This window comes from Natator depressus, chromosome 10 (genome assembly GCF_965152275.1).
Source record: "Natator depressus isolate rNatDep1 chromosome 10, rNatDep2.hap1, whole genome shotgun sequence".
Taxonomy (NCBI): Eukaryota; Metazoa; Chordata; order Testudines; family Cheloniidae; genus Natator; species Natator depressus.
This window is the reverse complement of record NC_134243.1, coordinates 64,037,830-64,052,227: the sequence shown is the minus strand read 5'-3', so window position 1 is coordinate 64,052,227 and position 14,398 is coordinate 64,037,830. Positions and strand designations below refer to the sequence as shown.

Here is a 14,398-nt window from a genome sequence, read left to right as displayed (position 1 = left end):
CCATGATGCTAACCTTGTTAATCCATGATGTTGACTCCTCAGTCATTTTAAGCATCTTCCATGCTGTCCCATAAGCATGACAGGTCATCTTTCAATTCCATTGTAAAGCTGCCACACTCTGCTTTGGGCCCATTTCTTTAACTACAGGAAGCAATGGGGCAGGAATTGTGCCTTCCTGTATGTGGGACTGGGGACTGTGCCTAGTATATTTCAGACACTACGGGAATGCAAATGATAACTTCCTGAGATATGTAAGAGAAGGAAAAGATCTATTAAGATACAAAGAATCCAGTTTCATAAAGTTTCTGCTTTAGTACTCCTGGTGTATAATACAGCACCATTAGAGGGTTCAGAGCATTGTTAAGTGTACAGATTAACTGATCATATTCAGTAAATAACTGCTTGTTTTATTCAAGTACAATCAAGTCTAACTTACTGCATGTACACTGCATTCAAAGCCTTACTGTTTTCAGGCAGTACATGGCTTAATCTAAATATCTGGTGGCTAACTATGTGTACTAAAGTTTTAGCTGATAGCCACTGACACAAACTGTGGAATACTGGATTGGACTAAAGTGCACTAGTAAAGATAACTGTTCTAAGCTTTAGCTTAGTGTTATTTTTTTATCCTAAGGTGGATTGGATGAAGCTCTGTATAATGTAATAGCCATGGCACGAGAGCAAGAGATTCCTTTTGTCTTTGCACTTGGACGTAAAGCTCTTGGTCGTTGTGTGAACAAACTAGTTCCTGTTAGTGTGGTGGGAATCTTCAACTATTCAGGTGCTGAGGTAAGCAATTCATTTCTGAATAGATAGCTGAAATAGTTAATGCCGTTTCAATTTTTTTCTCATGTAATACATGTTTACAAACTTTGTTCACTGCCCTTGGGCTCACAAGCTAGCATGCATGTATACATACATACAGTGAAACCCCGCTATAACGTGATAATTGGGGTCCAAAAATTTCGATCGCGATAAATGCGGGGTCACTTTATAGCGGGGTTACAAAAATTTACCATTTCAAGCCAGTCACAACGGTTGTCACAGCATGTTTTAAACATAAAAGTAGTAATTTAATTACCTGTACATGAAAGAAACATGTGAAATCGACTACACTAATCATTGCGCACAGTGCAAAGTCAATCTGGTTGTATGACTCCATAATTTTAAATGTCATCACTTCTTAAAAAAGCTATCTAGTGTGGTCTGCTTATTTGCCGCAGACTGTTGCATTCTAGCAAAGTCAAGAATGCTTCTGAGTTGGAGGATTTTGACGCTGTCCATGTCTTGAGTTTCCAGCCACCTCAAACTGGCTTCTAGGTGCTTTACTGGCTCGGACACTTTTGATGGGAGAGTTGAGGTGCCATCTTTGTCATTAGCGCCACTGGTTTTGGGCTCTGGTGGTGCAGCTTCATTCTTCCCGCTGACATTTGCAACAATTTCGTCATCTGAGATGTGTTCATATAGGGGGCAGATGTCATCTGCTTAAAACCAGTTGAGGATCTCATGATGACTGTGCTCATATTCCCTGAGTGCTTCTTCGGCTAAATGTAAGTCGTCTTCAGTGAATCTTGTAAATTCAGGCTTGTCGTTGTTACCATCATCGTGTGTAGATGACCAAGACCCTTTTATCCAGTATCGTTCAATGCAATGTGCAGAGAGAGCATCCCAGGCTTTCCCACCAAGGTGACAGACTTCTTTCAAGTTGAGTGATGCCAGTGATGTGTCGACGGAGAAGTTGTTATCCGCTACCATCTGCTTGATCATTTTGCAACGATAGTTTTGCTTAAATACCGATATGATGCCTTGGTCTAGTGGCTGGATTTCTGATGTAGTTTTCTTTGGGAGATAAGAGCCTTTAATCTTGCTGTCATCACTGACAAGATTTTCTGCTGGGGGGTGGGCAGGGCAATTATCCAGCAGGAAGAGAGCTTTTTGCTCCTGCTTGAGTTTTTGCAAAGGAGCCCGAACAGCTGGCATGAAAGTTTTATGGAACCAGTCTTAAAATATGGAGCTTTTCATCCATGCATTCTTGCTGTTGGTGTATTCAAAGGGAAGATTAACATGATGAAAATATCTGGGAGACCTCGCTTTTCTGATCATCAGAGGTCTGACTTTGTGGCTGCCAGACTTGTTGACGCAAAACAAGAGTGACTCAGTCCTTCTTCTGCTTAAAGCCTTCTCGTTTGTGACTATCAGTCCTGGGTGCGATCGGATAACATTTTAAAGCATAAACCAGTCTCGTTGCAGTTGTAAACTTGATTGGCTGTGTAGCAACCTTCCTCCGGCAACTTTTTAAGCTCAATTGGGTAGGAATCGGCAGCCTCTTTATCAGCTGAGAGGATTTCCCCAAACACAAGAACTTGGGTTATAGTGTGCCTTTTCTTGAATCTGTCTAGCCAGCCGTTACTTGCCTTACATTTGGATTCATTTGCATTGATAAGGCAATCAAATTTCTCTGCTTAAGCTTTCAGAATAGGGCCAGAAATGGGAACTCCTTCTGAGTGAACCTGGACAAACCATTGGTACAAGGCTGAATCTAGGCTTTTGTCCTTAGCAAACTTGACCTTTTTACGGTGTAAACCAGTTTCCTCTTCAAGCATGCAGGGTAGGCTACGGAGCTTTTCTTCTTCTTCTTTCCACCCTCACAGAGTGGACTCGTGAATTCCTATGTCTCTAGCAAGCTGTGTTTGTTGTTTGCCCTTCTTTAGTTGATCCAGGGCGTACAATTTCTCTTGGGCAGAAAATGACTTGCGTTTGTGAACTGGCATATCCATAACGGAAGAATGCAGTTTATTTATAAATATCGTAAAAAAAAGTATGCTGGCAAAACATGAACAGTATTACGGCCTTAAAGGGGAGCCAACTTATGATTGCGTTATATCCGAACTCACGTTATCACGGGGCACGTTATTGCGAGGTTTTATTGTATGTACAGAGTGCTGACTGGCATTGGATGTCAATTTTATCTTGGCCTATTTATTGTAAAGTTGCTTATCTCTTTAAATTTGACATGCTGCTCTGTCAATTCTGTGATGTCAGATTTGTCACATCTAAATCCTCTTCTTCCTCTCTATTTTTGGAACATGCTGGCAGACATCTTTTGAAGTGCCAGCTGAAATGACCTGGAATGTCTAGGACTGTAAGGCATGCCAGCATCTTGAAGTAAGGCAACAGTTGGCCTGTTAAAAAGATTGGGAGGTCTTTGAAGGAGGTCTTGGGAGGCCTCAAAGGAGCACTGGTACCAAGGGCATCTACCAGCTACCTAAAATCCTCATATTTTCATCAAAGCTGTATGCTTCTGCTTCATTGGGTCTGCACACCTTGGGAGGGTTCTGGGTTGCCATCATATTAGATGTGACCTGTGCATGTATCATATCATCCTGGCCTGTGATCAGAGGCGATGCGGTGTGGCTGAGATGGCATGCGGGGTCATATGTCCATCCGTTTTCCCCCGTACCCTCCCCCCCCTCCCCGATTTAACTGCTTGGCTTGTACTGAGCATGCTCACATGGAGCAAGCATGCTGAGTAACATCTGCTGAAGCTGCTGCCCTCGCTCTGCCCTTATTTATGCCCCTGCATTATCGGCAGGTATGGATCATTTCTGCCTGTGATATAACCACTCCAACCCTGTAGGTACAGCTCATCTACTGCCTGCACTAAAACTAGGATGATAAGCTTTTCCTCCATCTGTTGGGAAAAACAGTGAGGGGAAAAAAGCCATTTTTTGAAAATGAAACAGAACAAAAACTGTATCTCATGTTGTAAACACATTTATTCTTTAAAAACTAAAAAGGGCACTCATTGTCCAAAATGAAAAGCTTGCAGTTCTAAGGGAAATATAATCAAATCCTCCATTCGAACTAATTAGGCCTACCATTCTTTCTTTCTTTCTTTTGTCTGCTCTCAGATATGATACAATTTCCACAACCCACAGATTTTTTTTTTGTCCAGCTTCATGCCTATGAAGTTTCAACCAAAGCAGTTTGAGTGTGCCAAAAACACACTCAGTTGATAACTAAGTTGCCTGGAGTGGCATGTGAGAGTTTTCTAAAAATTGACAAGTCTGAATATCTGTTCTAACATCTGTGACTTTACTTACTTGGTGGATGCAACAAACTGACAAACAAAGAGATTTGGGGTATAAATAGAAAAGGAGTACTTGTGGCACCTTAGAGACTAACCAATTTTTTTGAGCATAAGCTTTCGTGAGCTACAGCTCACTTCATCAGATGCTGTAGCTCACGAAAGCTTATGCTCAAATAAATTGGTTAGTCTCTAAGGTGCCACAAGTACTCCTTTTCTTTTTGCGAATACAGACTAACACGGCTGTTACTCTGAAACCTGGGGTATAAATGTGATTGTTCCATTTTAAAGCTAGATGATGATGGGGGGGAAAAACTCAGGATTAATTATAGAATCATAAGACTGGAAGGGACCTCAAGAGGTCATCTAGTCCAGTTTCCTGTGCTCATGGCAGGACTAAGTATTATCTAGATCATCCCTGACAGGTGTTTGTCTAACCTGCTTTTAAAAATTTCCAATGATGGAGATTTCACAACCTCCCTAGGCAATTTATTCCAGTGCTTAACCACCCTGACAGTTAGGAAGTTTTTCCTAATGTCCAACCTAAACCTCCCTTGCTGCAATATAAGCCCATTGCTTCTTGTGCTATCCTCAGAGGTTAAGAAAAACCATCCTTCTCCCTCCTCCTTGTAACAACCTTTTATGTACTTGAAAACTATTACCATATCCCCTCTGTCTTCTCTTCTCCAGACTAAACAAATCCAGTTCTTTGAATCTTCCCTCATAGGTCATGTTTTCTAGACCTTTAATCATTTTGTTGCTCTTCTCTGGACTTCCTCCAATTTGTCCTGAAATGTGGCGCCCAGAACTAGACACAATACTCCAGTTGAGGCCTAATCAGTGCAGTGGAATAGAGTGGAAGAATTACTTCTCGTGCTAATACATCCCATTTTGAATTTTAATCCTATCTTCCAAATCACTTGCAACCCCTCCCAGCTTGGTAATTGTCCACAAACTTTATAAGTGTACTCTCTATACCATTATCTAAATCACTGATGAAGATATTGAATAGAACGGGACCCAGAACTGATCCCTGCGGGATCCCATTTGTAATGCCCTTCCAGCATGACTGTGAATCAATGAAAAGGAGTACTTGTGGCACCTTAGAGGCTAACAAACTTATTTGAGCATAAGCTTTCATGAGCTACAGCTCACTTCAAATCAGATGCATTCAGTGGAAAATACAGCGGGGAGATTTATATACATAGAGAACATGAAACAATGGGTGTTACCACACACACTGTAACGAGAGTGATCACTTAAGGTGAGCTATTAAGCAGGAGAGTGTGTGTGTGTGGGGGGGGTTAGTCTCTAAGGTGCCACAAGTACTCCTTTTCTTTTTGCAAATACAGACAAACACAGCTGCTACTCTGAAACCTGTGAATCAATGATAACTACTCTCTGGGAACGGTTATCCCACCAGTTTTGCCCCACCTTATAGCAGCTCCATCTAGAAGTTGAATTAGCATAATTTTTGTTAGCCTGAATTGGTTGTTAGCTTGAATTGGTTATGTTATCTATCAGGGTCATGGGTTGAGCTCAGAACAAGGAGACTTGGTAATGGAAATGTCTCACCTCCTTTGAATAACTTTTTAGTTTTGTCCTGGGTTTCTGGGTCTATATATTAAATAAATTAGGTCAGATGTCTGAGTCTGTGACAGAGTTTTTCATCTTGCAGTCTGACCATATCATTCTGACATTTCCTTTCCTTTTGTAACCTTTAATGTACCTCTCTGGTAGTCCCTTGTTATATAGACCATTGGCTACTATCTGATCAAAAGTCCTCCTCACCCTCATTCTTAGTGTAAGTTTCACCATACTTAAAGTAGTTGGATGCAAATGTAGAGAGAGAGTCTTCCTATGAGTTCCAGTAAGTGGTGTTGGAAAGTCTGGGTATATGTATCCTTTTTCAGTCAACCAACCCATAAGGTGGCGGATGGTTACAGAAGAATTTTAAACTTCCACAAAGCGTGTTAGGACTATATTAGGTGTTGCTACTTTCTAAATAAGGCTTACATAGTGCACTGAACACCCATGTACTTCAAAGGCAGTCATCCTGAAGCTTTCCCATCATTTCATTTTATTTTCATTTTCTGAGCAAACAGAAAAGCCTATATACATTCTTGGATGGCATCTTCAGCAATTTGGGCACAGTATTCGAACGTTCTCTTTTCAGATGTAGGAACACAATCTTCCCTGTATGAACCCTAGCATCCATTTTTGGGTCATTAGGTTTTAGTGATTACCAAATCACCTATTTACAGTAATGATCAGCAGCTTTCACATTTACAACAGTTGGAATGAGAAACAGACACCTACTAAATTTAGCACCTGGTAGACTGAAAAATAAGAAGAGTTGTTCCTACTCCTTGTAGAGCTATATGTAATCAGATACCCTCCTCCTCCTTCCTGCCATCTGCCAGAACTTTCTAGGAAGCCAGTCTCCTCTAACAGGTCCTGGTGCTGGAACTGGGGGTGCTGCTGCTTGAAGTGGTTTCCATCATGTACAGGGTTTACAGTTTGGTTCAATGGCTCTCCGCACCCCTACTATAAAAATCATTTCTGCACCCCTGCCAGTGACAGATTTCTAGACTACTTTCCTTCCTTACCCCCATAATCCTACTGGCTGTGTATTCTTTGGGTAGAATGGAGGGTGTGGCATGGGGAAATGGAACAGGCTTTTCATATCCCCGATTAAAACTATAGGATTACTGATAGCTCTTGATGCCTGAGGCCTGGAATTTTTGACAGACACCTCATCAATTGCACCATGAATGCTGGCATCAAGGAGTTGAAGATGCTGAGGTGACAGCACTTTGTCCTCACAGTAATAGAAATGGTGGCACTTATTGGTGTTAACCTGTCTGTCTTCTGATTTTGACTAAAGTATTTCTTAGTTTGTTGTTGACATTACACGTACCTGTTAATGTTATGTGTAACACGACCAATTTGTGTTGAGCATGTTTGTTTAATTGTACATTGTTACTCTTTGAAATTGAGAATGTAATTATTTCTGCCTAACTGAACTTGTTTCAGGTATTGTAGCATGTACTGTAACTTAAACCACTTAACAATTAAGCTGTTAACAATATTTTTCTCAAGATGTAAAGTTTTTAATAAAACAAATATTGATGGGGTGGAAACAAAATTACCAGTAATGAGTGTGCTAAAACAGCTAGCCACAGACAGTATTGAATTTTAGATCATGTTGCATCCTTTACCTGCTAAGGAAGGAAGTGTCCATTAAATACTTAAATTGTCATTCATCTTTTGTTCTAACGTATATTTGGAAAGAGATTCAATATCCAGTGTGGGTCAGTAATGGAAAACTTCATTAAATATTCATTTTACTGGCTCCAAATGTTTATGGTGGTTTCTTTGGTGCAAAAGTAAGACTGTTATTCTAATCAGAGGTTTCCTTGAACATGTGATTCCATTTTTTGCTAAGCCTGGGTTGTAAGATGTTGTGACATCCCACTGAAAAAGGTAATAGGCTTTATATGGGAGATAATCCATATCTAAATGTGCCATAATATAATAGGCTCAAACCTATTAATCATTGCACAAAATAAAACCTGATTAGATCTGTGCCATTGGGAAGCAAAGACTAGCAGTGAGACCAAAGAGGCTTAAGATGACCAAAATTAGTAACTAGTAGGGTTTTGTTTTGTTTTTTAAAAGGAAAATTCTGCAAGACTGAGTTTTATCATTTGGGATTTTAGGCTGAGTGAACGCTTCCTGTGAGTCTGCAAACAATGCAGGATGGCTGTGTTCTTTCCCTCCTACCCATGCTTCATCAGAAATACCCCCAGCAAAAACTTGAGCTGTGTAAATGCAGAGGCATCCTTAAAATGAAACGTAGAGCATGACTGATTGCCCAAAATAAAGGGCACACTCTTTTTGACTAGACAGGCTTTAGGGTTGCATGCACAGGACCTGTTGTTAAAAGGGAAAATGTGTCAAGTGAAAATGTTCATGAAGAAACTAACAAATATGAAAATGTCTTCCTATTTAGAGCCTTTTTAATAAGTTGGTCTCGCTGACTGAGGAGGCCAGAAAGGCTTACAGAGATATGGTTGCATCAATGGAGCAGGAACAGGCAGAAGAGGCCTTAAAGAATGTTAAGAAGGCACCCCATCACATGGGTCATTCTCGTAATCCCTCTGCGGCAAGCGCTATTTCATTCTGTAGTGTTATTTCAGAGCCCATATCTGAAGTGAATGAGAGAGAATATGGTAAGTATTAAAAATGTATATTTATATTACATAACATAAAGTGGAAATAGCTATAAATATTAAACTATAGGTAGAAAAAAATTCTCCCAGTACTTCCCAGTCTAGAATATATTCTACACTTCAGAGAAGGTGATCCAAAATTGGTTAGGCTCTTGGGGTGAGACAGTAGTCTTCTGGGGAAGTTCTTCTAGAACTGACCACATAAAAATAATGGCATTTGCCTTAATTCTCAGATGTGTTCCAAATACTTTGTTGATGCAAAGCAACCCTAAAGCCAACCACAGGAGGATCACTTCAGTTGCAGAAGGATTCTCCATGGTATTGAGCTGGTATATGAAGGCCAGCGGTGAGGTCTGAACAGGGAGTTGTGTGTGTATAGGGCAGAATGAAGGGAGATGACGGGGGAAGTGAAGAGATGAGAGGTAGACGGGAGCTAAATTATTTAGGTCTTTGAAGACTGGAGCAGTTAGCTTAAATTTGATGTTGATGTTGAAGTTGAAGGGAAGCCAGTGAAGGGTTTTGAAGAGTTGTCATGGTCTGAGCAACCTACAAGATTGATTGATTTATGCATCAGGTCTTAAGCACACACAGTTTAACAGCTGGGATAGTACTAGTTAAGAATGAAATACTTGTCTAACCTAGGCCAAGTTGTTAATAGAATTGCTGATTTTTTTTTTTTCCTGAGCACCCCCTTTACTCAAAATAATGCCTTGATTACTTGGAGAGTGTGGGTTTTTTTTAATTTTATGATCTACCTTTGAGGTTGCTTTTTTTAACTTCTTGTTCAGAATTCAACAGTTATTAACAAACATAAGCAGGATGATGATTAATACTATTTTGGCAAATTACCATGGGATTCTGGCACTGACAGTAAAGCCGCGCTGCATGGTCTCCCCGCACACCCTCTGCCGTGCCATTTCCGCCTGAGTGTAGTGCTGAGGCAAGCGCATCAACACCTTTTTGATTTCAGAACAAAATGTGTTTGAGAATCTCTTTAAGCATGAAACACTTTACTTCACAGCTTTTTCTGCTCTTGATTTTTTTCAAACTGTTGTTCACTGTGATCATGTTTGGACAAGTATAGTGTTACATGCACATGTCTCCCTTTTATGCTTTTTACTTGAACAGGATCTTAGGATTTTGTTTTAATTGTGTAAATGTTTTAACTCTCGAAGCTGTCAGTTTTCTGATGAGCTTGTGGTGTCTTGATTTGCAGAAACAAACTGGAGAAACATGGTGGAAACATCTGATGGGTTAGAAACCTCTGAAAATGAGAGAGTGTCCTCATTTAAGACCACTGCACCAGAAAAATCTAGTAGTGTTCAGATTGAAAAAGCCACTGTTAATAAACAGCCGCTTACAGCTACAACTGGAACTACCTCAACTGCAAGTCATGGAAAATCCTTGCCAAGTGACAAAGAGGAGGTGAAGCCAGATGACAATCTGGAGTGGGCCTCACAGCAGAGTACAGAGACAGGATCTTTGGATGGCAGCTGTCGTGATCTTTTAAATTCCTCTATGACCAGTACCACCAGTACTCTTGTACCAGGAATGCTTGAAGAAGAGGAGGAGGATGACGACGAAGATGATGAGGATTACACCCATGAACCTATATCAGTAGAGGTTCAACTTAACAGCAGAATTGAATCTTGGGTCTCAGAGACCCAAAGAACTATGGAAACCCTTCAACTTGGGAAGACCCTTAGTGGTGCAGAGGGAGACAATGCAGAACAAAGTGAAGAGGAAGAGAGAGAAACTCCTGAGCAGGTAGATCCAGTAATTGATAGTGAGGAATGGACAACTGACAAGCATGCAAATAATGCCCAACATAAACCCACGATCAGCAATTCTCTGAATAAAGAACACACAGATTCCAATTACATGTTGTAAAAATAAGTACAAACTCAGGAACTCTTTAAAATTATAATTAACTGTTGTAAGGGTTGCAGCCATTACTTTGTGTGCTTCATCTCAACATTTTGCACTGTTTAACATTTAATGTATGTATTTAATTCACAACAAATATTTGTAGCTGTCTATTGTTAATTGTTTCATTAAAACCTATAGTTTAGCTTTTAATCAGTATCTGTGTATTTCCCAGAATTGAAACCATCTATGTAAAAATTTCAATTAATAATAGATCTTCACTTGAGCTGCTTTTGTAAACGGAGAAACTATTTATAAATGACCAATTGTAAGCAAAAGTCTTCTTAAATTTGACTGTTTATCTTTTTTTCAACACATGAGCTGATCTACGTTTTAAGACTTGCAACAGTTACCAACATTTTGCATTGCTGTTACCCCAATCATTTTAACCTGATTGGCCATAATTTTCTAATTATACCAGGAAATAATAAAAAAAAAAAAAAAAAATTGGCTTCTCTGTAGAGAGAAGTCCGAAAAATCCAAAAACATTTTTCTTGCAGTCAAAAGGAAGAGGAGATTGAGAAATGTGTGCATGATTCTTATGCTAGGACAGATGCAGCTTTTTAGTTGGGTTGGTGAGGGTATATTGCAAAAGCTGCTGACTGTAATGAGAGTTACAATATGCTAGAATAACTTTAACCCAAAACTACAATAGCAAAATAATTGTAGTTAATGTATGTTTGCTTTTTTCCAATGAAATACTTAAAAAAAAAAAAAAAATCACTATTTGCAGAGTCACAGTAAGGGAACCATGACCACCATCCATGTTGTTCTTCGTAATTGACTGCTTCCTTATTTTTTCACTTACCTCAGGAATGCTGATATGCATAATTTTATTTACATTAAATAAAACAGGCAAAAGTGATCTGAGTATTTAACAGTAAGTGTGACTGATATAATAGCTAAGTGTATTGTTGTGTTCTCTTGCATGCTTTGATTCTGGCCACTTTTAAATTGAGTTCAGGATCAATTTCAGGATTAATTCTCATTGAGAATGTGAACTCTTGTTCCTCAGTTGTAGCAGCCTAGTAGTTGACTTCTAGAGTAGTAAAGTAGTTGTTCTGGGAAGGCAGGAAAGTGCCTTGGAGTTCTGAGAGGTGTCAGTGGTTCAAAAAAAAAAGCCAGAAATGAATAAGCTGCCATAGAATTATCTACGTTTGTTCCTAGTATTGAAATTAAATCCATTATCTGGAGATGAAATTATTTCAGATTGGGGATGGAGTATATGTCTAATCCTTGCACACCAAGAGTCTGAATTTTCTAAATTTTGTCCAGTACTGGCAATAAATGTACTGAAGCCATCAGCACCGAGGACTTGACTATAAGAGTAGCCAAAGAACCATTTTCGTGAATAACAATTTTTCGTGACAAACATAGATTTGTTTTAATTCTACATCATTATTCTAGACCACTCCCATTTAAAAGGTAACTTTCAGTAACACAAAATAAATGGACATTTTAGTTGCACACTTAGTTTACTTAACAACTTGGGACCAGCACTTTTTTAGTATTTGTAATACTGATATTTCATGTTGCACTGGGAAAATCAGACTCCAGATTTAGGACATATCTAGTCCTGTCTTTCAACTGGTAATAAGCATTGTGGAAACAAAGAGTTTGAGTATTATGTAAATAACACTTTGGTATCTGTAGACATAGCAAATGCTATGCAGGACATTGTTGAAGAAAGCAGCTGGCTGTCCTGTCATGTTCTTAGTTCCATTATATAATCTTCCTAGGTATTAGCAACAGACAGTTGATAGGAATACAAAGAGTAAAGAATGATGCCTCCTAAATATTAACCCCAGTTGTCTGTACTGCAGATTTTATTGTGCGTACATTCTGAAAGGTTTATTCATTTAGGAAATGATAGGGGTTTGAACTGCTGACAGAGGATCAGTGTTTGCCCTTGGATGTGTAAGCACAGCTTCCGTCAACAACTAAGATCATGTGCACACGAAGGGTAGAATTTGACCTAGATTTTCCAAAAATGGAAAGTGGAATTACAAACTATAATCTGTACATTTCCTTTTCCTTATTCCATGCCAGTGAGTCAAATAACTCTTGATCTTGAGGTAGTAGCATTACAAAGGTTTCTTTTGTGTCTTTTCTGACCTTGGACAGTCATTTTAATATTTGACATTTATATCAAACAGGAAATTTAGTTATAATCTTCAACCCACTGTTGAATTGTAATTTTGCTACAGATTTCATAAGTATATTATGAGTTCATTAAAGATGATACAGCTCATCTAGTACCTCTTTGTCAGCAAACAAGGAGAATCTTTGGAAATGTGAATGATCACCTCTAGAGAGGCAAACCAAAATGGACTAAAGGAAACCATCCATTTAGAACGTTTCCTTTTGATAAGATGAGAATGAGATATAATTGCGAATGGAATGACTGTGCGTCTGGGAAGAGGTCCATTTGCATCTAAAATTAGGGAAGTTCCTTGCAATGTGCAGCACTTAAGAGGTATAATCTTGATCTTGTGGTAATCTTGTTTCTATCGGCAACAGAAATAAAAAAGCATAACCTTTCCGATAGGTTATTTTGTAGTGCCATGATTAATTTTTTAAGATAGCTGGATTTCTATTTCACTATAAAAAGTATACAATTTAATATACAGGTTGTTATACTCCAAAAAACAGATGTTTCTGGAGTTATATGAATATAGATATGTGTTTTTGTGAAGATTATTCAGAAAACAAATATCCATTTTTTTTCTTTCAAAGACTATTGGATTATATAGATTTCATGCATCTGGCAAAACATGAAAAATAATGTGTGGTAGGGCATCTTTACAATGAATTGATAGAGATGACTATGCATAGAAATTATTTTATATAACACTTCTAGGATTTGTGTAAAAATAAATTTAGGGGAAAAAAATCTGGAGAACGTAGTCCTTCATCAGACCAAATAATAATTATTTTTTTTGTCTGAATAAGGAGGAAGGCCCTGGTCCTGCAAATACTTACTTACATACTTGACTTTGGGAACATGAGTAGTTCCACTGATATCAGTGCACCGATTGGTATGCTTAATTTAAACACCTGTGAAAGTGTTTGCAGGATTGGAACCAAACAATGACTGCAGGATTTGTCCCGTATTTTTAAAATTAAAAAACAGAAAATGTTCTTCAATAATGCACTTGTATGATTTCTTAACATAAAGGTGGGCGATGTCTAATGCTTATGTGGGTGAGGATTTTTACATGATTCAGTCCAGTTCTTTAACATGAAGTTTAAATTTTAATAACATTACTTTAAATATGAATGCAAAAAAGTTTTATTGTTTGAAAAGCTGCTGTTTGCTAAAACTGTCATTAAGTATTCTATGTGAAGTTGTGCCAACTAATCAAAATATCCAGTTGATTTTAATGTTGATCATATTTTAATCATTAAAATTCAGTGTGAAGATTTGTTTACAAAAACAAAAACCAGCAGAAGGAAGCCATAGATGCAGCCTATGTGGGGTTTTTTAGCCGTCCCTTCCACACGCAATGAAATGTAAGAATGTCTAACGTGAAATTTATACTGAGTGATAACACTGAAATTAGCAACACAGTTGGCACAGCCCACCTTCTAAATGTTCATCAATGGTTCATATATTTTTAATAGATTCTAATAAGATAAACTGTTAATCTTTAATGTCTTAACATTTGTAGCAACACTTAGGTTAAACAGTAGAAAATTATTATAAAATAAAAGATGAAGGGTTCTGTTTTCCTTTTTCCTGTATGAAGGATAATTGTTCTATCTACCATACTTTTTTGGAGTAATAGCTTTTTTTGCACTATGTAAATACCAGTGGGGATTCTTCCATAACTAATAAAAGTGATTGTAGAAATATCTCTCTTACTACAGTGATATATTCATTTACCAGTTGCAATGTCCTTATTTCATGTCTGTTCCAAAACTTCCCCAGCACCATATGCTGCCTAGTACTTCTGATTAACTATGAAGATTTGTTGCTGCTTTTCCTGGCAGGTACCAGTATTTTTTCTGTAGCTTGTCCACCAGGTGGTAGTATGCATGGTATCTCTACAGTTTGCCTCCTTGGAAGTAAACAATATACTAGCTAGACATTGTTCCCAAGTGCAGAGTTCATTACTGGGACAGTCACTTGGTTGATTCTCTTTGGTTT

At 38.4% G+C, this 14,398-nt stretch overlaps 1 protein-coding gene across 3 annotated transcripts in view; it reads left to right on the top strand.

Moving 5' to 3' along the window:
* The window catches only part of SECISBP2L (SECIS binding protein 2 like), a 50,244-nt gene extending 36,161 nt beyond the window's left edge, over positions 1-14,083 (top strand). For all 3 annotated transcript variants that reach the window (XM_074966377.1, XM_074966378.1, XM_074966379.1), the window contains exons 16-18: positions 635-789; positions 8,103-8,322; positions 9,539-14,083. In XM_074966377.1, coding sequence (XP_074822478.1) covers positions 635-789; positions 8,103-8,322; positions 9,539-10,212 — 1,049 coding nt within the window. In that variant the 3' untranslated portion in view covers positions 10,213-14,083. The remainder of the gene's footprint in view (positions 1-634; positions 790-8,102; positions 8,323-9,538) is intronic.
* Positions 14,084-14,398: the final 315 nt, after the last annotated feature.